This window comes from Lipophrys pholis, assembly GCF_963383615.2.
Source record: "Lipophrys pholis genome assembly, chromosome: 3".
NCBI lineage: Eukaryota > Metazoa > Chordata > Actinopteri > Blenniiformes > Blenniidae > Lipophrys > Lipophrys pholis.
In genome coordinates, this window is record NC_137627.1 from 2335002 (window position 1) to 2358897 (window position 23896).

Here is a 23896-nt window from a genome sequence, read left to right on the forward strand (position 1 = left end):
AAGGATAACGAATCCATTTATCTTCAGAACTGCTTTATCCTACTGAGGAACGCAGGACGCTGAAGCTGATCCCAGCAGCCGATGAGTGAAGGCAGAGCAGAGAGAGAGAGAGAGAGAGAGAGAGAGAGAGAGAGAGAGAGAGAGAGAGAGAGAGAGAGAGAGAGAGAGAGAGAGAGAGAGAGAGAGAGAGAGAGAGAGAGAGAGAGAGAGAGAGAGAGAGAATATTTGGTAAACTTCCCCTATAAGAGTTGCATAATTCATGTTTTATAAAAACTTGCGCTGTCTCAGTGTTGTCTTCTGTCTGCTACTCTTAAGAAATCTGTTTAAAAATATAAATATTTTCTTTTGATTTGATTTGATTTGATTTTCTTTCCATTCGCCTGGTGGTTTGACGGCCAGAATGGAGCTTCTTGCATTACAGTTTTGATCCAGGGGCCTTATGTTTGACACCCCTGCTTTATAGACACTGATTAACCAGAGAAATACAGACACAACATCCAAACAATAAAGGTATTCATTCATTTATTTCCCCTGTGATAATGTCATAGGAAATGAAGAAAGAAGAACATTTTTGAGAAAAAATAAATAAAAAGTGTAGAAGAAATGCAGAATACATCAAATGAAACCTCAATGAAGACTTAATAAAACCAGAATAATTTGTTAAAATAAACAAGCCATTAGCTTCTGACTTCTTCCACTTCACAGGCAGATGCATGCACAGCATGAATAGCAGTGAGCTGTAATTAAAGCTCCAGCATCCCCCATTAGCCACCCTGAACAATACCACACTCCAAAGGCCGGCTTTCACAGTAGATCCTCAATAATTAAACTTCACTGCAGTGAATGTGGAGGTTTAATGTCAAAACATCAGTCTCCAGAAGTGATTTACCTCGTGTTTTTCTGACTTTATCAGATGTAATAGTGAATAATCCGCACATATGCTGCGTGTCAGTCATCCTGCAGATCAGTTTTTCAGTTGGCTGTGATTCTCAGACGAAGCAAAGCAAAGCTGACCCCTGTTGGTCTCCCACTTGAATAACAACTGAAAATCTGTAAAAGCATGAAAGTAGAAGTTTCACAGGTTGGATAGGTGATGCATGGAAATGCTTCTTTGAGTATGTCAGACATAAATAAATAAATAAATAAATAAATAAATAAATAAATGTAGTGGTAGTAAATACTATTATCATTTTATAATAATAATAATAATATATTTTTAATTTTTTTATTATCATTAGTGGTGGTAGTTGCAGAAGAAGTAGTAATATTATAAGTTGTAGTAATAGGAGTAGTAGTAGCAGTAATATTAGTCCTAATAGTAGTCGTAGTAGTGGTAGAATTTGGTGAGACAGCCAGCTTGGATACACTCAAGAAGGTTTTATTTAAACATGCAAGAACAAACAAACCAGCTGCTGAGAGCACGGCAGTAGTTCTGAGCATAACTCTGTCATCTCTGGTGTTTCTTACCAGAACATCTTTCTTACCACAAAGTTGTTAGTCTTTCTGACTAACATCGATTGTCTTCCACTGCTATCTTCCACTGTGTCAGGACATAGACGTAGAATCAGAGCTGCATGGTGTTCTCATCTCATCATCAGGGCAGTTTGACCCCTCTAACAGTTGTGACTCTTCCAAGGAAGACTGAAAAAAAGATATTCTTCAGAGGCAAAGGAATGCAAAACAAAAAATAACAACTAAAAAACGGAACAAGTTATTTCCATAATTGACATTTTAACAAAATATAACGACACTGTTTTTTTCTCAAGAGTTATCTTTTTACTTCAATATTCAGTTCAGACGTCTAAACATAGCTTGCGTGAACTCGGATATTACATTATTATTATTATTATTATTATTATTATTATTATTATTATTATTATTATTATTATTATTATTATTATTATTATTATTATTATTATTATTACTACTACTACTACTACTACTACTACTTCTACTAAGTGAAAACGAATGGAAACGGTGCAGCGGAACTGATGTTGAACGGTTCGTGTTTCAGGCCGGATCATAGTTTCGTTGGGAATCCCCTTCTGTTTACTACAACGTGGATTTTTGAATCAGCTTCTGAAATGCGTCTTAAATGCCAGCAGAGTTAATAAAATATCTATATCGTTAACCGATAAAATGTCTAAAATGAGTAAAAAGCGTCGCAGCGAAGTGTCTGCGGACACAGACACTCCGGTAAAGAAAGAAAAACCCACGGAGTTTAATGGCACTGAGTTTAAAGCCATGCTGAAGGATCCCACCACTGCCATGAACGGTAAGAGTCTGCCAGTCTGTTATCTCCCTGTTCATTACAGTTTATGCAGTATTTGAACATCGCCTTGTCTTTTTTTAATTGTCTTCTGTAGGGCTGGAGAAGTTTATATTCACTGCTAAGAAGCTGCCGAGCTCGAAGCTGTACGATGTGGTGGAGGGTTACATTAAAATCTCCGGGGAGTGCGCAGAAATCTTCAAACTGCTGGAAGGAGAGAAGCAGGTGGAGAGGGAGGTAGGCTGATCTCATTCTTTTTGCAGCTGCACGTCACGTCATGAGTATGAAATGAATGAATGGATTATTCAACACATGTAAAATGGTCACTCCAACACATACTCTTCACATTAAGTGACATAGAAAAGGATTATGCTGATTTATCCCTGTCCTATCGGTTCTATGAATAACCTAGAATATATACTAACAACAGACTTCTCTTTTTTTTACACTGCTTCTTTTCTTTGCGGTGTTATTACAAGAATTTCCCCCTGGAATTAATAAAATATTTCTATTCTATTCAAACAAAAATGCAAAACAACCCTTAATTTTATATATATATATATTACAGCTTTTTTAAGGTTAACAGTCAGACATTACATTTAAGTTCATCACTGAGAGTTTAACTCCCAGAACAGAAACAAAACATATTTACCTTCTCTTAACTTAAAGATTTTACTCTGAACTCTGTCATAATATTTCACATGTTTTTAACTACGCAATGTCTGGACACTTTAAAGGTCCAGGACCATATAAATAATGGACTTGTAGAATCAAATGAAATGTATTAATGTAATCAATCTGGTTTGTAGTTTGATTATTGAATTTATTTTAGTTGTATGCACATTTACCCAAAGCTCAACACAGAAGGACATATATGACCCTACAAGTGGAAAAATTGAGAATATGCAAGCCTTTTTCTATTTTTAACATCTAGTTTTTTAACGGTTTTGGTAATTATTGTTTAATATACTCTACGTGTGGTCTCCAACACAGTTTTCAGTTGACAATCACTCATAAAAAAATGTTTCTTATACTCGCTCGATATTTAATGTTGATGTGAAACTAATCATCTTGTTGTGTTTGTCAGCTGTTGCTGATTTTTGGGAGTCTGGAGGTGATTCTTCTGAGGACAGCCAGTGATCTGTCACACTTCAGAGGAGTCGGCAGCGCGATAGTGAAGAAGGTTGTCTCCAGCCACATGAAACTTCTGCAGACGTCTTGTTACTCGGCAAACTACAGGTGTGTGGTCATGATCTCTGCACAGAGAAATTTTGATGCTTCAGAACTGATTTCACTGTACGTCTTTTCACTCTTGTGGGCAGGTTCGCCCGTCAGTGTCTCAGTCTGCTGTCCGCCTTGGTGTCCCAGGGTCCAGAAGCTGCCAGAGAGGTTTTCACTCACATTCAGATCAGTAGAACTCTGTCTGGACTGGTAAAGAGGAAGAACAAGAAGGTTCAATGTGGCTCTTGTATTATTATTATTATTATTATTATTATTATTATTATTATTATTATTATTATTATTATTATTTTAATCTGATTTGTTTTGTGTTGTAAATGGTTGCGTTGTTGTTTCCGTGTTTTCTGTGCAGGGCCTACCTGATGTTCGCCTGGCCTTCATCCAGTTTGTGCTGTCCTTTTTGGTTGCCGGAGATAATGTCACGGTTGTGCAAATATTGGAAAGCAGAGGTAATCATGTTTCAGAAGACATGTTGAACATGAGTTCGGAGGGAAACTGGCTTTAATCTAACTTGGGTTTTGTTTAACGTTACCATCATTACCATTCTCTTGCATTAGGTGGCAACAGTGAGTCACTGTAGTCCCCCATTTTGTTTAATCCAGTTTCTTTGGATTAAAAAATGTATTGAATTTGATAATCAGTTTTGGCAGTTTGTGTTATTTATTTTAATAGTATTGAACTGAGGACAGACTACATGCTGGATATATAATCCTGGGAAATCTGGCCATCCTGCTCTTTACAGCATTGATACATGCTGTTCCACACATTGATGATGTCACTGCTGTTTCTTTGACAGCATCTAGAAAATTCTGAAACTACCAGAAAGCTGATGAACATTCTGGCTTTGCTTTGGTTTCTTAGCAGACCCTCAGATGCTGGAAGTTTAAATATTTTTTTGTCGTTCATTTTTTTACAATTTTAAAGACATAAAATCAAAATCAATCCAGTCAGTTTGGTAGCGGAAGGTTTTATAGGTTTAAAGTCATAAAAAACTTCACTAAAAACTGATGAGTTTTACAAGATTTGTTTGATGACTTACTGTAGAAAATTTCACACAGAATACCACAATATCTCTGATGTTTGAGTAACGTGTTATTTTGGTTTGTCAGAACTCCTGCCTGAGATCCTGAGTACAGGTTTGAAGGAGGACAGGATGTCTACTGTTAATCTGATTTTATCTACACTGAAATCTCGGGTAAGTTCTTGCTTTTCATGTTAAATCAGTTTCTATATTCAATTGTCTCAAGTATTGTCGTTTCCTCTCTCTTTAGGTTGTACTAAACAAAGGTATTAGTAAAACCCAGAAGGTGCGTTTCTTCAGCCCTGCTGTTCTGGCCAACATTGCTTCTCTGTACAAGTGGAACGGGATTGTGGACGCAACCACCGACGATAACAGAGTGGGTGACTGGCTCTCCGCCTTGTGTCTGTGTCGTGTCGCTCAAAGTCTAACCTTGTTTTGAACCATCTCTTTGTAAGATGGATGGAGACTCTGCGCTTGGTGGGATCGCAGTAGTTCGGGACTTGACTCACAGTTTCCTCCTTGAACTCTGCTGCTCCCGTAAACACGGCATCAGCTTTCATGACGCCAGCTTCGGCACGGCTGGCAGGTGAGTGATTTCCCCTCTGAAGTTCACCTTTAACTCCTCCGGGAACTTCTCGCGCTGACCGACTGCTGATTTTCACTCCTTTCCAGGGCTGGAAACATCGTTTTGCTTCAGTTCTTGGTCGGGCTGAAACAAGCGACGGAGGACGAGCTGGTGGCCGAGCTGCTGGTGAACGTGCTGAAAGCCAGTCCCGATATTCTCTCCCGATACTTTAAGGAGACTCAGCATTCGTACACTCCACGGCTCAAAAGTGCATGGCAAGACAATATCAAGTTACTTAAAAAGGTAAATGTTGATATAAAGTGTAGGTTGGGGCGTGTGGGGTAATTAAGTCGTCTTGCTTTAAAGCAGCAGCGTGGTGTTGGTTCTTTGTTGGTCTTTTCTACATAGAAAAGAGCCGTTTGTCCAAGTTTCTTTTACAGATATCCAACAACTCCACGTCTTTTTTTTTAACCTCAGTTTAAAAATGACAAGACATCCTGGATAGTGTTCTCATTTAATGCATATTTATTAAAATGTCTATCCAAATATCAAATATGTTATTAACAATTACTACTTCATGACAGAAAGAAAGTGCTTTTGGAATTTTTAATGACTGCCATAGTGTTTGCCTTCATGCTATTGTGGCTAAGAGCTTCAAAGAACACGTTATTTCTGAAGCCCTCAGCATGTTTTCATAATCTAACCCTTCTGATGTGACTTTAGAGCTGAAGCAACTTTGCTAGAGGAGCTACATCATGGGTGTCAAACACATTTTGGTTCAGGTTCTACATACAGCCCAATTTCATCCTGAGTGGGCCAGACCGGTAAACTCGTGCAATTATGACCTTTAAAATTAAACTTTAAAGATGTTTGTTGTTGTGGCGCAGATTATACAAAATGAAAATGTTTATATTCTTACAAAACCAAACAATTACTACAGAAAATCATTACAATTCTGACATAAAACCAATTTTAATGAAACCTTCTGCTGCAAAATACAGAAAATGTCCAGGAAATGTCCTCTCAAGTTGTTGCATAATGCATGTTTTTACAAACCCGCCCTGACGGCACGGCTTTGAGGCTCGTTTGGTACGAAGCAGCTATCTTTCATGTCAGCATCACCGATATCTCAGCTCAGGTCTCAGTGCTGTGTCTGCTACTCTTAGGACGTTGGTTTAAAATAAGAAAATAAAAAATCAATACTTTCATTGAAATTTTTTCGGGCCGTCAAAATTGACGCGTTAACACAGATTAATCCATCATCAAGATTAATCTGATTAAGAAAATGTTTGCAATTGGCCAATCTGCAGCGTAGAAAGACATCCGGTAGTGACACATCCCTTGGAGCGGTGGTCAGCTCATTCAGCTGGCACTGCTGGCCGCAAATCTCTCGCCACTCCTGCAACCACTGCTCCGTGTGAGAGACTGTTCTCGGTTGCAGGCGACGTTGTAAATATGCGGTCGGCTCTCCTCTTGGACAATGTCAGCAAGTTAGTTTGTCTTAGTAGCTGGCTGAAAAACAGAGTAACAGGGACACATTGATGTGGACAAATGTTTGTTTTGAAAAAGAGAAGTTAGTCGTTGACATGAACAGTTAAGTAGATATATTCCTTTCTCTCTTGAGTCTGTTTGCTCTTGCAAAATGAAACACGATTAATATAGATTAAAAATTAATATTTGATCGTGATTCGTGAAAATTATTCCACAGCAACCCTGTGATTAATTTGATTTGATTAAGAATTTTTATCATTTGGCAGCACTAAACTTTTTACAATTTGCTGGGTGGTTTGTTGGGCCAGATTGAAGCCTCTTCTGGGCCTAATATCTCTGACCTCTTGGTTATTTATACCTTCTTCTGCTCAGTTGTGGGTCTCAGTGATGTTATGCTCTCCACACTTAGTGAAACTCTGACTCCTAGTGGACAAACCAGGAACAGCACGTATTTTAAACTTTCAAACCATTAGAATTGTTTCTTTGTGATTTTTACGCTTTATAGGTTCACATCAGTGGTTGGATTCAACCCTTGGAGCCAGGCCACATGTTTGACACCGCTGTATTACATTTTTTTTTTTTCCCTTTCCCAGATCTATGAGGCCCAGCCAGACATTTCCGCCGTCTTTCAGGGTCGTGAGGCCATCCCTCCGCCTCGCCTTCTGTCCATGATCATGGTGATATCACTTCCTCCACTCTGTAACAAAGCCTTCTTCTCACACGCTCTCAGTGTAAGTGACTCAAACTAATTGTGTGGCCACAATTTAAAAACAATCTCTTGAAAAGGTTGCTTAAACTCAATATTTTTTTTTTTTTTTTTTTTATCCTTACAGCTTGCCAACACATCAGCACAGCTTACAACTCTGTCCATTATGAATTTCATCTTGAAAAAAGCCAGTAAAAACATGGAGTATCTTCTGGATAAGTCTGTGTGGCACAACTGGGATATTTACAGGTTTGATATGATGGAGGAGCTGGTGCAGCAGTACAGGGAGACCCTCAGCAAGGTACGCTAAGAAAGCCTCTGGTCTTAATAGATCCTGTTTGTAACGTCTCATGAGTGTATTTCTCATGTTGTGCTCTAGATTCTTCCTGACATGACGAGCATCGTCTCGAAGTGGCAGTCGCTCAGCAAGAAGGAAAAACCGAAAGACGAAGAAAAGGGAGCCAACACTGCCGAGGCTGCTGCACAGATCGAGCCTGGTACTGACATCTACAATACGGGAAGCATTCGTCCTGGAAAACAATGTGCAAATACTTCTGCTGACGAGCTTTATGCACTTTTTGCTGCAGCAGGTGCAGAAAGCGCGGAGGTCATTGTGCTGAAGGCTCTGATCCTGCAGGTCATCTGCTTGTACCAGAAAGTGGTGCCACACCTGGTCAGCCAGTGCAAGTTCGACTTCAGCAAACTTTTAAAAGGTCATTCTCTTAGTGGTTTCACAACAGCAAAAGTAATAAAACATGGTGCTTCTCCAGGAGCCTATTTCATTTTTAATGCTCCTCTCCAGGCATTGTGTCGGAGAAGGGCATGAGGGAGGAGGTTCCTCCGGTGTTGCAGCAGCAGATACTGCAGTTGGCTTTGGATCTGCCTGCAAGCAAGTTCTCCTGGTTCCGCATACAGGTGAACATGACCCTGTTTTGGTTTTACGCTGTTTTTATGGAGAAAGTTACCAGTTAGGAATTTCCCACTTCAGAGCATAGATGGCATATCAATTACAAAAGCTAAAGTTTAAATACTTCAGGTCACTGATTCTCAAACCTTTTTTACAACATCTACCACCTGAGCAAATGTTGAGCTCTCCATGTCCGAGCATCACGACCAACCTGAACATACAGTTCAGGTATCTCCAGGAGCTTTCTGAAATGTCCCACTCTTCATACCGTTTCATGCACTTTTTTCCCCCTGGTTGTTGTCCTGCTATGTTTTTATCTGTATTGGACTTTTGTTGTCTCGACAGGACGTTGCAGAAAAAGATTCATCGTCTGGAGAGAAATCCGTACTTTACTTGCTCCTCAAGATGTTTGTCAGCAGCAGCCACCTGAAAACCTCCACGCAGAGGCTCGTTCTCAAAGTAGGAGGCGCTTTATATCTCATTACTAAAAAAAAATAAAAAAATCTAAATGTCTAACAATACTGCATGTTAATTTTCTGAAAATGTCTTTATCGATTTGAAAACAGAAGCTGCGTTTATTTCCAGAGTTTAATGCTTTCCCAGAAAGACCAAGATTTACAAAATCTTAAGCTGATAGTCAGTGAATTTGAATGAACTTTATCTCTATTAACTTATATTGTTTCATCATAGTACTTATCATTTATTCATCTGATTAGTAGCATGTTTTCATATATTAAGAAAAGACAAATGAGGCTGAAGCATCATGACCTATTTCTGACTATAATACTCATATTGGCCTTGTATTCAGGTGCTGAAGGACTCCGGAGTGTTTGAGTACACCTGGACTGAACTGGAGCTCTGGCTCCATCACCTCGCCAGACTAGATCCAACCCAACAGGAAACTGTTATTCAGTTCTTAGAAAAGGTGACATTTTTAAGGATTTTAGTATTTTTGTGCATGATTACAATATTGTTGAGCTAAAGATGAATGCTAATAATGCACCGTGGTTCATTTCCCTCCAGGTGTTGGTGAAACTTGTGTGTAATTCCCACACATACACAGATAAAGTTGCCAGTCTGGTCCAGGAGGCAGGTTTTCTGCAAGCCAACCTGAGTAACGCAGAGGGCGATGCAGCCAGTATCGCGGTCTCACACATAGATGGTGAGCGTCTAAAGATGACGTGGATTTCACCAGACTGTGGGCATGTGTAAAGTTTGAACCCTCCACTATGTCTGGCAGATGTCCTGGACATGCTGGACGTTATCATGGAGGGGAACGATGGTGAGATGGAGGACTTCGGGCCGTCTCTGAGTGAAGACCTCATCATCCAAACCTTCCCCTTCAGTGTGGTGGTCCCTGCTGCTCTGGAGGCTCGAAACAAACTGCCAGCAGATAAAGGTGGAACTCCTCTTGCTCGCCTCTTGTGTTTAGCACTCTGATCTTTCAGCTCCAGGTTACCTGTTTAAATGCTGGTCGACACGGTGCTTTAGTACCGTAATTTCCAAACTTAAAGCCGCTACATTTGTCACATGCTTTGAACCCTGTGACTTATAAAATGACGCGGCTAATTTATGGATTTTTATGGGTTAATGAGCTTCATGCCGCCAGATTCTACTTCTGCATGTAGATACATGCTGTTTTCAGAGCCTCACTTGGCCTAAATGTGAAATGTCTGCTCTTCGTAACCTCGTCTTGTGCTCCAGCAAAACATTGCCAAATAGTTCTCTGTGTTGGTCGCTCATGTTCTCTCATTGCATATGCATCTTTCCAGTTTTGTTCCTTATTAATGTAAATTTTCAAGCTTCACAACTTCATTTACTACCAGAATTAGTCGACGACTAATGGTACCCAGCTGTATCTCCTCTGCATGTCCGGCAGTTGTTTTTAACACATTAGCTTTTGTTTTGGGGTTTGAGTAACAGTCTGTACTTTCCTCCCTCAGACGTGGTGCATGAGTACTTGTGCGCGGTGCTCTCGGATGTGCTGCACTGTCAGAGAGATCCTTTCCCTCTCTGCTTAGCTCTCCTTCAGTACGATAAGGAGCTCGAATCTTCCCCTCATCCGTCTGTCACACGCCTTCATCACTACTACTCTATGTGGCTGCCACAGCAGTGCCGCGAGCAACTGGTTAGTTCTCACCTCCACAAAGTGTCACATACTCGTAACTGAATTATTCAGGGAATGATAGTCCCTCTTTTTCTTTTTTTTTTCCAGTTCAAGTCATCTGAATGCCATTTGAAGGCGCCGACAGCCCCTTCCCAATACACTGCAGTGATGAAAGCTGCTTATATCCAGGGCCTGGAAAGTTTCCTTGAGGACACTTTCAGGAAAAATGTAGAAGATGCTTTGACTTCAATGTCAATGGCAGAATTTCCTGTTGCTGTAAAGCAGATTTTACTTTACATAAGAGCAACTGTGGAGAGCTTCGGCACGGTAAGTGCACAAGACAAGAATATTCCCTTTAAATTATGGATCAAAAATATAAGTAGTGCTTCTGATCTTTCTGCACAGTTCCCTAAAGATGTAGGAGCATCATATCTGAAGACTTTAATGGAGATGCTCCAGGATTTGGTGACCAGACTTCAAGGCTTCCAGGAGACCAACGACACTGAACCAGCAGGAGAAAGTTCTCCGGAGGAGTCGGACCTCTTTCTAGGCTTTAACCAGTCACCTGCAGGGGAAACCAATAAAGAACAGGTCAGAAAACATGAGATGTTACTGTGAGTTTTACGAGATCAATCTGCTAATTGAGTGTAAAATGTCATTCTCTTGTTTTAGGTCCTTGTTTCAGCTCTTGGCGCCATCTTTAAGCATCCATGTTTGGAGCAGTGGTTTCTGGCTCTGGAGCTGTCCTCCTTACCCGCTCAGGCTCTGAACCCGGTGAGACTCAAGCATTTGTGTGCCCAGATGAGCGACAGCACTGTGGCCCTGCTGAAGATCAGTGCCCCCACTCTGTGTGAGCTCGGCCGCCTGGACCTTCTGGGAAGCTACATGGCCTCTTTGGAAAGAGCTGCTCTCAAGGAGCTGATGGAGAACAGTTCTCAACCTGCGCAGACGCACTCCAGACCATTCCAGGCTCTCCTGGCCCTTCACAGCTTCATGGATCCTCGCAGTGTGCGGGAGATGGTGTCTCAGCTGCTGCTTCTTCCTCAGGACAGCCTGATATTCTCCAGCTGTGAGGGGAAACAATCAGAGCTCAGCATTTATGGTCAGGCAGCCCTGCAGATCCTCACGCAGTGTAAATCCACGTCTTGCCAGGAGAGCAGCACGTTTCTAACACAGGCACACCTCCAAGGCCTGAGCACGCTGCTGGTTTCCTGCTCCAGTCCTGCACTGGAGGCCTTCCTGCTCCAGACTCTGTCCACCGAGCCGGGCAGCGCTCAGCTCATCCACATAGACGTGCTGTTGCACTGTCTGCAGCGGCCTCGTGCGGACAGTCTGGCCATCAGCTCTCTGCTGCTGCAGCACAGCTCCACTCACCGCCTCTGCTTCGAAGAGTGGTGCTTAAAACCTGCAAATATGGAGAAGATGTCACAGGAGACGGAAAACTTCCTTCCACTGGTTAATACCTACTTACAGGAGGCCGACAGAGACGACCCAGCCAGACCTAAAGATGGTGTGTATTACATTAGAGTCTGAAAGTGTACATCATTTATGCCGATATGAGCTTATTTTATAAATAAGTGCACAGAAAGATGGAAAATTCTTTATTTCAAGGTCTTAGTAAATGAGGCTCTTTGTTTTTTAAAATTTTATTCAAGGAAACGTGTGTTTAAATAACTGTCCTGAATTGCTTTTCTTTTTTTTTCTTAGTTCAAGAAGAAGTCTTAAAAGCCTTCAAGAAAGCTCTGCTTGCGTCGGTGTCCCAGTGTGTTCTGGGAAATCTGACCGGGGACTCTGCAGCTCAGTTTTCAGAAGCTCTCACGACTCTGATCAGACGCTCCTCAAACGTGAAGGACATCAGGGATTTGATCAATAACCTTCCCAGTGCTCTTCAAAGAAATGACACTTTTGAAAGGTAAACATTTGCTATAACTCTTTACTAAAAAGGTAATTTATCAGAGCCTGGATATTATTGGCAAAGTGTTTTTTTGTCTTTCAGGTGGCAACTTGTCGACGTAATTAGTGAGAAACTTGCCGATTGTCCAGAGGAGTTTGAAAAATGGAGGAAATCTGTCATCACCGCGGCGATCAAGTGTCTTATCGCCTCTTATAGTCACTCTAAAGATCAGGCCTCATCCCCATCAGCCCACGAGCACAGCATCTTAAAAAGACTGCAGCAAACACTTGTAGGTTCTTTATTTTTATACATATTGTGTTTATAAAAGAATTTGCAGTTGGTGATTATGTCTCCTTTCACAGACACCTGGAGACATTTCTGCATCTGACTGGAACAGTTTCATCAAAAATGGACTGAAGTAGGAAACATCTCAATCCTCTGTTTTCTCATCTATGGAGTTGCATATTTATTCAACAAACACCTTGAAACATGTTTTTTTTAAATGTCCAGATATCGCTACCGTGATGAGCAGTTCCTGAACACGTTGAGGAGCCTGTTGGACCTGATGTACGCTGGCAGTGACGTCCCGAAGGATCGGATTCCTTTATCCACTCTGCACATGATGACCAGCAGCCACTCTCTGTTCCTGCCCACCATGCTGGACTCGGACGAAGACGTAACCAAGTGTCAAGCTAAAGGTAACAGTAGAAGTCAATGATTTTTGGATAAACCTTCTCATCAGGTCAGTTTTTTTTAATCAATATTCAACACCTACTATTCACCGTGTACCAACCTCGGTACACCGCAACTGGTGACCTCAAACACAATAAGAAGGCAAAAACTCCTCAAATTACCACTGAACATGTCCAATGTGTTAACTAAAAGCTATTCAGGCAACAACCTTAAGAAGCTGAGAAAAATGGATAAAACATATCCGGGTTTGTTCCTTCTGGGGTTTTTTTTTGTGCTTAAGTTGTCTTTTCGTACTTTTCATGTCTTCAGTATTAGTCTACATTATGGATTAGGCTAAAGATGAACAAAATAATTAATTTAAGAAGCATTTCAAGGCTGTTTACTGGAATACATACATGTGAAAGATGTTAAGAACTTGAAGCCAACACATGAACATTAACCTCTTTTCATTGCAGAAGAGTTGGTTTCCCTTCTTCTCTCTCTGGTGAAGAAATGTCCGGCTGTCTGCAACATGAATCAGTTTGTCATACTTCTTGGAGCATACGGAGCTTCACTGTCTATTGCAGGTACAAGAAAAAAGGACAAATGTTTTGGGCTTGTTTGCTTCATTAATTTATTTATTTATTTTTTTGCGGTCTTACCTTTGTTTGTTTTGTTTTGCAGATCAGAAACTGTTACTGCTTCTTCAGGAATACGAAAGAAACCAAGTCAGCCTGCTGAAGTATCAGTACGTTAATTCACTCCATGCCTACATTTGATTAATTTACTCACCATAAGTCTTATATAGCCCAGATTCTCAGTGTGAATGTCTGTCTGCAGATCCTTCATGTGGGGTCCAGCAGCTGTGGAGCACCACAAGACCAGGAAAAGCCTGGGAGCGTCTCTGTGGAAGCAGGCCAGCTCGGACGATATTTTAGCCCTCCTAAAATCCGACCGGATGATCCAGACAATCCAAGAGTTTCCACAGCAGCGTCGAATCTTCCCACAGGTAAATAATTATAAATTGTTTTGGCTTTTAAGAGCCCTGACGGAAAACCCACTGCCACACATTAGCAGTGTTTACACTTGTGGTTTGTTTGCAGAGTTTAAAAGCATGTAGAATAAACACATTGTTGGTTTGCTATGTATTGAAGCTGACATTTGTATCATCTGATCTTCCATCCATGTGTATATTTAGCTTTATCCAACTGGGAGCGGATCCCTGCTGATTAAGGTTAAAAACGAGTCCCCAGTGATAAAACAGGGCAAACAGACGGAGACAGGCAATCACACGCATTCCCACAAATGGGCGATTTTATAGAAACTAATTCACCATTCACTCATGTCTTTATTCTGCGGGAGGAAAAAGCGTACCTGGAACAAATCCAGGCCCATGGAGAACAAGCAGAGTCCACATAATAGAGGCTCGGAGCCTGAAATGGAGGTGAGAATGCTAACCATTGTCCTTTCTTTTAGGACGACATCGAGCTGCTGTACAGCAACGATGCAGTGAAGGATCTTGGGACTTTGTATGATCCCTGTTTTCTTCTGCCTCTCTTCAGCGTCATACTGCAGCCAGGTAACATATTTCAGCTCCTCTCATCCCTCACAGTTCAGGCCGTCAGTTTTTTAAAAGCTTCTTCTTTGACAGAGTGCGTCATCGACTGCCTGAAGTTCGTATCCAGCCACGCTCTCGGGGTAACTGTGACGGCTCTAAGCAGCTATGATCCAAAAGTCCGAGCAGCTGCATACCATGTGCTCAGCTGCTTCTACCACCACCTGGAGGGCGCTCGCTTCAGGGAGAAGAGACAGGTATGATGTGAAGAAGTTGGCTCGGTCTTATTATGGTTCTCCACTGTGGTCCGACTCTATGAGACTTCTTGTTTGTGAAACAGCTGCTGTATTTGATGGACATGGTGAAGAATGGCGTTCGACAGCAGAATCAGAGACTTCCGTTTGTTGTGACCATGTACATCACTAAAGTGACTCAGCAGATGCTCAAACCTGGTGTGTACCTTTTAAATCAGTCAGTCTTTGTCTTAAAGTCCCTAGATCACCGGGCTGTGACAAGAAAATATACAAATATTCACTTGGTATCGCACTAAATTGATCCTTTGTGTTTGTCGCACAAATGTAAACAAACTGCCAGTGTTTTGAGAGATGGAATCTTGTTGGAATCTCCTTCACCCATTCTGTTCACAATTTGTCACAGCCCAGTAAAATAGGTACAAGAAAGTTGAAGGTTTATTAAAAAATGATCCAAACTGGCAGAGAATTTTTTGCCGCTTTAGTTTGTCACATTCTTTTCGGACTCCACACTCCACTTTTCTGTCAGTATCATAAACTTTTCCTTTGTTTTTTGTTTTTTTTTTCCCCTCAGAGGACCACATGTACGTGGTGTTGAACAGGTTTCTGCTGTCCCACCAGAGTCTGGACTTCAGAAAAGTGCCAGAGTTCTTCAAGTTATTCTATGGCTTCGATTTGGAGGTAAACTTGTTAGAAATCTGCTGAAAACAAGGTTTTTCTCATTCTGCAAACCATTAATTGTCATGAGCAAACCCTCTCTGATAACTGCTTCTCTGTGTTTATCAGTTGAGGCTTTTTGTCTGGTTGATGTTATCTGTTTCTGTGAACGGGAGCCGATCTTCAGACTGTTTCTGTTTTGTTTTTTTCCTGCAGCACAAAGTGGAGCGTGAGTGGATCCTGAGTGTCCTGCAGGAAGGGATAAGCGATGGGCACTGCTATGGGCTGTGCAACCAGCAAGGCATCTTCCAGGTCCTTTTAGGCTTCGCCAGCAGCCCCCTCTGTGATGAGCACTTTCAGGTAGAAACACAATCCTCTCATACATTTACAGTAAGGTCAAAGAACCTGAAATCTATAAAACATGAATCACTTAAACTAAACTCATACTCAAACCATTCTGTTAAGTATGATTTTGACCAGGGTGCAACTTGCTTCTTCAGCTCAATGGACGATTCTCTCGCTCGGTGATTAAATCTATTTAAATAGCAAACCAGTCAAAACCTCTCCTAACAATTATTTTTCATAATTAGAGTGAAGGCTGCCAGCGACACATACAAAATTCTAAAAAGTGCAAGAAAAAGGCATGCTGGGAAAATAAAGAAATCACACTAAATGAATCTAATCCTCACGTTTCTCTTCGTACAGGCACAAGTCATCCGAGTGTTGCAAAAGGCTGCCCGTGTCACCAAAGCAGCATATATGTTAATTAGGAGCGCAGGTCTCCTCACCTGGATGATACAGGTTGTTGAAAAAAGGTACGTGTGAACATACTGTTAACATCGTCCATTGGTTTATTCACGTTGTAATAACTTTTTAAAATTTTTGAAAATGATTTGCACTCCACAGGACTCTGGACCAGCAGCTGCTCCATGCTGTTATTGAACTGCTGCATGCCCTGTGGGTGACTGTCCTGAGCCAGAAGGAGAAGCAAACGGAACGAGAGAAGACCTCCTCATCCAGCGAGGGGAAACCTCAGAGCTCAGTTAAATGTGTCTCACTTCCCTTCATCACGGAGTTCCTGAGTGTGGCATCAGCTATCTGCAGACACCTCAGGTACTAAATCTCATTGAATGTGTCAATCCTCAGGTTTCATCTGTGTTGTGGTTTAAATCAGCCATAAGAAATATTGAGGATGTGCCACCGTTGTTTTGCTCCTGTCAGGTTGGGTGTGAAGGCCGCTCAGCTCCGCCTGTTCCTGCAGACCATCAGCTCCGTGCTGAAGCACCGGGAAACGGCTCTCGGTGTCAACAGACATGCCGAGCAGCTCACCCTCCTCCCACAGCCTCTGTCCTGCACCGACACGCTGGCGCTGCTGCTCTGCTGGGCCCACTTGTCCCTCAACACGACGCTCCTCACACAGATACAAGCCTTGGCTGAAAGGCACAGATTGAAGGAACTGGCGGGTCAGTGTCAACGAGAGGCTGTGGAGACTCATAAAGGCTCCATTTCAAAGAAGTATTTTAACAATAATTCTTAGGTGTGTGTTTCGAAAGCAGCAAGATAAAGCAAAATAGACAAACTAGCTTCTAACTGTCTAATATAAATGAGATAGCTCACATCACGTCTTCAAAATGTTAACAATTTACCGAAACTAATTTTGATGTTGTAACTCACCAACATGAACATGACAAACAGGATCAGTGTGTTGATATTGAGAACTACTAAGTTCAATAATAATTATTCAATATTCATCAACATTTTTGATTAAGCTTTTTTTTTTTCCTCTTTGAAAAAAACTTAAGTACGCAAAGCAAACTTACAGAAATGAGCATGTTCTATTATTTTGAATTTCATACTAGCAAAAGATGGAATTAATGAGCTTTTATAGGGAGTATTTAATGACATAAGTCAAATGCCTCACAAATAGGTACAAACTGTATATTGAACAGTGCATAATCTATATACTCTTAATATCTGATGTGTTTCTTCGTTAATCTGGTTGATTTGTAGCCGTGCAGAAGTCAATTAATTTTAGTTGTCGAAGTCCGGTTTGCTCTTGCAGTAAGACACGCCATCCTCTCTTTAAATATTCAACATTTCAGATTTTATTGTGCAGTCAAGCCAGCCTTAACAATCGTGACACTCTACAGCAGTGACTTTTCTCAGAGTTGCAGCTTTTTTTTTTTCCATGTTATAGAATTATAAACCTATAAATTCTCTATATGTCTTAGATTTTCCATTACTAACGGATAACTCAGAACTTTGTTTGGTTTCATCCTAACCGCATCCTTCTGTGAATTATTAATTTTAAATACTGTTTTGTTCATCTTTTTCTTCAGGGACGGGGAAGGATAAGTTCCGAGGCAGGGGCTCGGGGTCTCAGGCTCGCACAGCCAAGGAGAACCTGGCAGAAGAGTCCGACATCGAGAAGCAGGAGGAGAGCGCCCTGACGGAGTGTAAATTTCTCCTGGGCGGGATCTTTGTTCACTGGGAGCCTGTGGTACTCCAGCCAAAAGACCAAGTGGTTTCCAGTCAGCTGGCCTGTGATGCCACACACCTGCTCACCAGGTGGTCCCTGAGGTGTTTGGTGGAGCACACGTACGATGAGAGCAGAGCCAGAGAATTCCTGCACTGGCTGGAGAAGTCGGTGGTAAAACACAGGGAGATCGTGGACGCCGTGCTGCTTGATCCGGGCTTGAAAGCCGACCTCCTTCGGCTCTACCACCAGGTCCTCCAAGCTCGAAATCCCAGCAGCATTTCAGCTGGACCAGAGACTGTGCAGATTTTCACCGACATGATGATCGGCTTTCTGGAGACTCGAGGCGACCTTCCCGAGCTTCATCGCGTTGTCGTCTCTGCCTGCAAGCCCGAAGCCGCGCAGCATCCGTCTAGACTGGGTGAGAGCACGTCGCTCCAAGCACACGCTGCTTTACTTGTAAAACTAAATGACATCATAGAAATCCACTTCCTGTGAGAGGAATGAAAGTCTGGTGTCCGAATCTTTTTTATTTTACTAAAACCAATCATTATTTTATTAGATACAGTTTCACAACTGAATTTATTTGTGCCAAATACAGTGTACCAGCTGCATAAAGGCACGAGAAGAGGCTTTATCAACTACTATTGGGAAAAACATGAGGAAATCTATCAATCAAACATATATAACGAAAATGTTCACCGTGAAGACCGATAACTGTAAATCTTGGCTGAAATCATTAAATGTCATTAAATCTTAAGCCTCAAAAAGTTCAGATTCAGACTCACATGAGAAAAACAAACACGTTTTTGCTTTTTTTCTCTTGACTGAACTGGAGAAATTTAAACCTCGTCTTAACCCTTTATTGACAACTCGTTGAAATACTTGGAAATTCGGGGGGGGGGAAGTACATATTTTAAGATATTTTTAAAATGAATTTTGGCTTTCTAAAAATTGAAACAACTCAATTGTATGTATTTGATAGAAAGTTGCAAAAAAAACTAAACATTTTCCATTTCTCGCATTTTAAATGTCTTGACAAGGGAATAATTTCTACTTGAAGATCTTTAAAGGTTTATACAGTACGTTAACCACAGTTGATACACTCAAAAGTGTTGGTGTCTTAGAGATAAATAAACTGAAGAGTGGTCTAGAAATCCTGCACGAGTTATCACTGCCTGAATGTTCAGCGTCACAGATGCTTAATTAGGAGAGTCCGCGTGAGAAAGTCATTAAAAACGCAAATATACAATTTACGTATCATCAATTTGACATGTTAATATATTGCATAATGTAATGAAGTAGTAACTTTTTTGTTTTAATATTTAAAATTTTAGTGTATCAGTCATTAAAATCTAAAAATGTAATTTTTGATGAGATCAGATGGTTTTCCTTTTATTTATTTTGACCATTTTACTCCTATGAAAAGCTTGCATGCCAAATCCTACAACTAGAACGTCTAGACTGTCATGTCTCTGAAAAAGAAAAAAGAAAAAAATCAAACTACAAGAAATAAGAGAAATAGAGCTTTATAAACGTGTAGTGGTCGTTTAAAGGAATCCAACTTATCAGAAATGAAGTGTAAGAACAGTTTCTATCTTACACATGGCATCTACACGTTGGCGATGGAACGCAGCTGCGTTTGGTTTGGTTGTAGTGAGGTGTGATTGGATTTTAACCCTTTGTGTTCTGTTTCAGATTCCGGTTTGTTCCTCTTGTCTTTGTACATCCAGGAGTTGTGGAGCGGAGCCGCGTCACCACAGATGTTCCTGTCTCACATCAGTTTAGTGACCAGAATCAATTCCAAGAAACAGAAATCCCCACCGGCAGCCGTCAGAACGATCTGTAACGACATCAAGCAGAAGATTTAAGTCTTATATTGAACATTTACTCAATTTTTGCGATGCTGATGTAAGATTTTGTAAACATTTGTAAAAACCCTCTTTTGAAAATGTTTTTGGCTCCACATTGTTTACATTAAACTTTTTTTTTTTTTTTATAAGCATCTACATTTGTAATTGCAAATATAAAGTGTTCACAAAAGTAATCAAAAAGCAAATAAAAAAATGAAAATGTAATGAAGTTGCCTATTTTCTTAAAACAAAATAGAAACTAGCACTGTTACACACAAGTTATACATCTCACGCACGCAGCTGGAGATCATTTCTAAATTGGAATCTAGTTATAATCTCGAATCTTGAAGGATTATATAATTTTTACACGGTTCAGGACATTTTAAATGAGAAAGATTTTGAAATTCTTTGCGTCACCTCAGGTTGAAAAACTGGTCAAGCTGTTGCTGCTCTGTGACTTCCTTTGTTTTTGGATCGGTTGCTCCTGCAAATAAAACATTTTTAAAAAACAGAAATCTATAAGTTTTTTTAAACCTCTAGTGATCCTTACTTACCTTCTTACATTCCCATTGCGAGACATAAAATTCAAACTGAAGAAGAGAAGTCCCACAAAGGCCCCCAGAATGATCCAAAATATAATCACAATGGAAACTGAAAGAGAGAGATGGGGGGGGGGGGGGTATTATCTGTGTATAAAACAAAGAATCAGTGTGCACAAATTGTGAAGCAGAAACACCTACATTTATTGTATTTCAGCTTGCTCTGATCCACAATCGGAGGATCCAGGTAACCGTAATAATATTCCCATTCATATGGAACAGCGGTGGTGGAGTTCTCGGTTACAGTCATCTTCTCATCTTTGTAGGAAAAAAACGAGTTACAACGCTGATAAAAGAGAAATGACAGTCATTCAACAAAATTGAAGAAAATCTTTCATTTTTCAGAAGGCCTAGAAAAATATATGTAATTTCCTCACCCGCATGAAGGTGTTGGCGTGCTCATCTCCAGTTACTGAAACCTTCTGTTCCCTCCACAGACCGTATCTGGAATACGATTAATGGAAAAAGCCAAAAAGGTCAAGCTCAAGTAAACATGTCAACAGAAAAGTGTTCTAAACGTTCTTCCCACTAAAATTAACCCTTTCATGGACCACTGACTGAAACGCCACCGAATGGCATTTCTGTGAGGTACAGTAGGTGTAAACTTTATTTGTCATTTACACACAATAAAATATGTTGAAAAGCATCATACTCGTCAAAAATATGCTATTAGTGTCATAATCCTGCTATATAGCAATAAAGTACCCTGAATACCTGAAAGGTGCATATGTTTGAAAGCGTACACTAATTTTACGTGTGCATAAAAAACTTCCCATGATTTACTTTTTGTTTTTTAAGTTAAATATTTCAACCAAGTGAACTGACTGGACCAAGAGATTTAATGAAATTCAGGTTAATAATTTTTGTGAAAAGTTGGTGAAATACATATATAGAAATCAATCAATAAATAAATGAATATATGTGGGGGAAAAAAACATAGCCTTCCCCCAACCTTTGTGGGTGAAGATAATTATCGTTGCATTTACCATTCGATATATGAGAATCTACTTTTTTCCCCAATATATTTTTTGACAATAATTGATTTTAAAAAGTTGTTTTAAATAAAGTTATTATTAGCGTTTTGCTGACACGCACATTGCAGTGCTCTTTAATGGGACACTCAAAGAACTGCCTGCTACGGAGTGGCATGGTCCAATAAACATACTGGCCTTGACAGTGATACTGAAATTTCAGTGCAACTCCATTTATCTTCGTCACCTCTTTGTCCAGTTCAGGGTCGATGAGGGAGCCAATCCCAGGCAAGGTGGGAAAGACCATGGAGCAGCCGCCACTCCATTGCACACAGACTGACAATTTTAAGTTGAACAACCTTCCTATTTTTTTGACTGTGAGAGGAAACTTGCACATGCACAGGGAAAACATGCAGATTACAGAGAAAAGCTGGGCCCAGGTTTGAACCCATGACCTTCTTGCAGTGAGGCAAAAATGCAAACTTTTATATCTTTGTGAAACCCAAATCAGTGTTACTGGAAGCCACATTTCACATTAATTGTCTACATAGATACCAACAAAACCAGCACATATCATGGCTTTAATGCACATATACCACATAAGGAAAACAAATACTATTCCACTGGTTGCATAACGCTTCGTGTAAACCCATAAAAAACAGAAGTCATTGCATTTTAATGTTTTGCATTAGTTTGTGTAGGTGTGCTAAATCTTCCAGTAAACATGTTGTAGTAAAAGCATCTGTGCAGAAAAACAACCTGGTTCAGCTCTACGCCTCAGCTGCTACGGACCGACAATAACCCGCCTTCTTCTGTTTCTGATTGGTTTCCGCTGCAAAACATCTGACCAATCATCTCTTCGTACGTGACAATCCAACCAATCATATCGACGTGACGTCCCCTCCTCCATAGGGTGGAACTGCTCAGTTTACTAGCCGTTCGCGGTCACTTGTTTATCGGAACCCAAATCTAGACTTTTAACCCGAGTTGCTTACTATGTTGTCAGTCATATAACTACGCATGTTTGAGGTCGTGTAAGATCAACCACTATTTGTGTTATTTCGTCGGCTTTTCGTGTGAAACGAAGCGTTATGGATGCAGTGAACGCGTTCAACATGGAGGTAAACTTTAAAGCTAATCCTGGAACCTAGCGTCGATGCTAACAAAATTCAGAGCTTCAAACTTATGAAACCTCTTTTAACAGCTGATTTTACGTAATTGCAACAAATGCACCTTGTTTATGTCGTTTTCCTGAGAGTATTAGTTGAACACGTCCCATGTAAAACGTGAATTTAGAAGCTCTTTTGGCGTTTAGCAGTTAGTCGAGTTTAGCCTTAGCATTTTAGCCCTGCACGTCCTCTGTTTTCAGATTAAACACCTCGATAAAGACCTCACTTGATCTTTGAAACAGTCCAAACAGTCTAAAGTGATTTACTTATATATCTATGATGTAAATCGTTAGATAATATTGTACATCATGTAAATGAACGTATATCGGTCGACGTTAGCTCGTGCTAACGTTGCTAAAAATGCGTGGCCGGAGCGAGTTAATCTCGTGAAGTGTCACTTTAGATTAACACATCTGTACTATTGCACTGCCTTCCTCTGTTTGCATACCCCATGTATCTCGTGAGTGTTGTTAAAATTTTTCATTTTGCCATAATGTTATTTAAAAAAAAAAATAAAATTAAATGTGTGTCTAAATGGTTGTGGATCATCACATTGCCTCATCTTTGTGTCGCCGACCGACTTTCATCGGTTAAAGTAATGCAAATACTAGTTTATCTGAATCTTGGGGGCGTTTTGGTAATCTGTTTTAATGTTCATGGACATAATGAGCTGTTTTGGTTGCTTTGTATTTAGTAAAACAATAAGAGAGTTTATTTTGTTATGGATGCTCTGACGTGAACATAACACGTGTTGTTTGTAATTGAGATTATTTACATGTGTCGAAGTAATTTAAAACTGCTTCTGACCTTTTGTCAGCTCTCCTGCCTGCTTGATGAATCTTTAGTGCGCTCTGTGCTGTTCTCTTGCTGTATAATCACTACTGTACATGTCATTCAAAAAAATAATCCAGTCCAAATTTGTTTTTTCATCAGTTGTTCTCCTTGATTGACCTGAAGCCCCCGATATCCCGTGCCAAAATGATGTCTGTAACCAAAGCAGCCATCAAAGCAATCAAGGTAAAATGATTTTCAACAACATTTTCCTCAACTGTTGTGTCGGTTGTGTGTGGCTCACAGTGCAAGTTTTACATCACGTTGTTTGAAATGACCATAAAACATTGGTCATTTCAAACATGATCCAAACAATGTGAAAGATTTCCCTGCAAATAAACCACTTAAGACTCAAATATTGCAATATTCAAAATAATTTAGGATTACAAAGTAACCAGAGTCGTGTTGACTTGCATTCAGAAGTTGAATCCAAGTCTGACGGACAGAAATAAGTAATGTCGTATGTTTAAAGGGGTTTCTTATCAAGCCATTTCACTTACATATATTTGTATGTATTTGTTGTGACTGTGCCTCCGATTAATCAGTAGGTTTGTATCAAGTGGCCATCCGTATTACAAGTCCTCTTAAATTGGCTCTTATTTCCCAAAAATGTTGATGGCCCCTGGTTTAGACTAACATTTGAATGCCTGTACATGCAATCCA

General features: G+C 40.4%; 2 protein-coding genes across 2 annotated transcripts in view; both read left to right on the forward strand.

Annotated features, from left to right (window-relative positions):
- The first annotated feature begins 2036 nt into the window (after nt 1-2036).
- urb1 (URB1 ribosome biogenesis homolog) lies at nt 2037-19886 on the forward strand. The gene is made up of 39 exons (XM_080458947.1): nt 2037-2275; nt 2367-2506; nt 3357-3508; nt 3592-3721; nt 3861-3957; nt 4618-4703; nt 4780-4905; nt 4985-5115; nt 5202-5397; nt 7179-7316; nt 7419-7592; nt 7671-7788; nt 7879-8004; nt 8094-8206; nt 8544-8657; nt 9007-9123; nt 9222-9360; nt 9439-9597; nt 10142-10326; nt 10414-10632; nt 10711-10896; nt 10978-11815; nt 12013-12217; nt 12302-12488; nt 12562-12617; nt 12710-12897; nt 13348-13458; nt 13556-13619; nt 13712-13880; nt 14348-14450; nt 14523-14683; nt 14767-14878; nt 15252-15358; nt 15551-15694; nt 16040-16149; nt 16241-16447; nt 16556-16797; nt 17674-18231; nt 19509-19886. Exons 1-39 carry the CDS (start codon nt 2140-2142, stop codon nt 19679-19681), a joined length of 6717 nt encoding a protein of 2238 aa, XP_080315073.1. The 5' UTR covers nt 2037-2139; the 3' UTR covers nt 19682-19886.
- A 2248-nt stretch (nt 19887-22134) lies between these two features.
- Nucleotides 22135-23896, forward strand: part of LOC308107293 (SR-related and CTD-associated factor 4-like) — a 29990-nt gene continuing 28228 nt past the window's right edge. The window contains exons 1-2 of the mRNA XM_080459567.1: nt 22135-22354; nt 23336-23419. Coding sequence (XP_080315693.1) covers nt 22325-22354; nt 23336-23419 — 114 coding nt within the window. The 5' untranslated portion in view covers nt 22135-22324. The remainder of the gene's footprint in view (nt 22355-23335; nt 23420-23896) is intronic.

Excerpts from the sequence above, each read along its gene's own strand:
- urb1 (XM_080458947.1), top strand. The coding sequence starts at position 2,140 with ATGTCTAAAATGAGTAAAAAGCGTCGCAGCGAAGTGTCTGCGGACACA. Across the intron at positions 2,276-2,366 it reads TCCCACCACTGCCATGAACG|GGCTGGAGAAGTTTATATTC; the intron begins GTAAGAGTCTGC and ends TGTCTTCTGTAG. Across the intron at positions 14,451-14,522 it reads CAGCGTCATACTGCAGCCAG|AGTGCGTCATCGACTGCCTG; the intron begins GTAACATATTTC and ends CTTCTTTGACAG.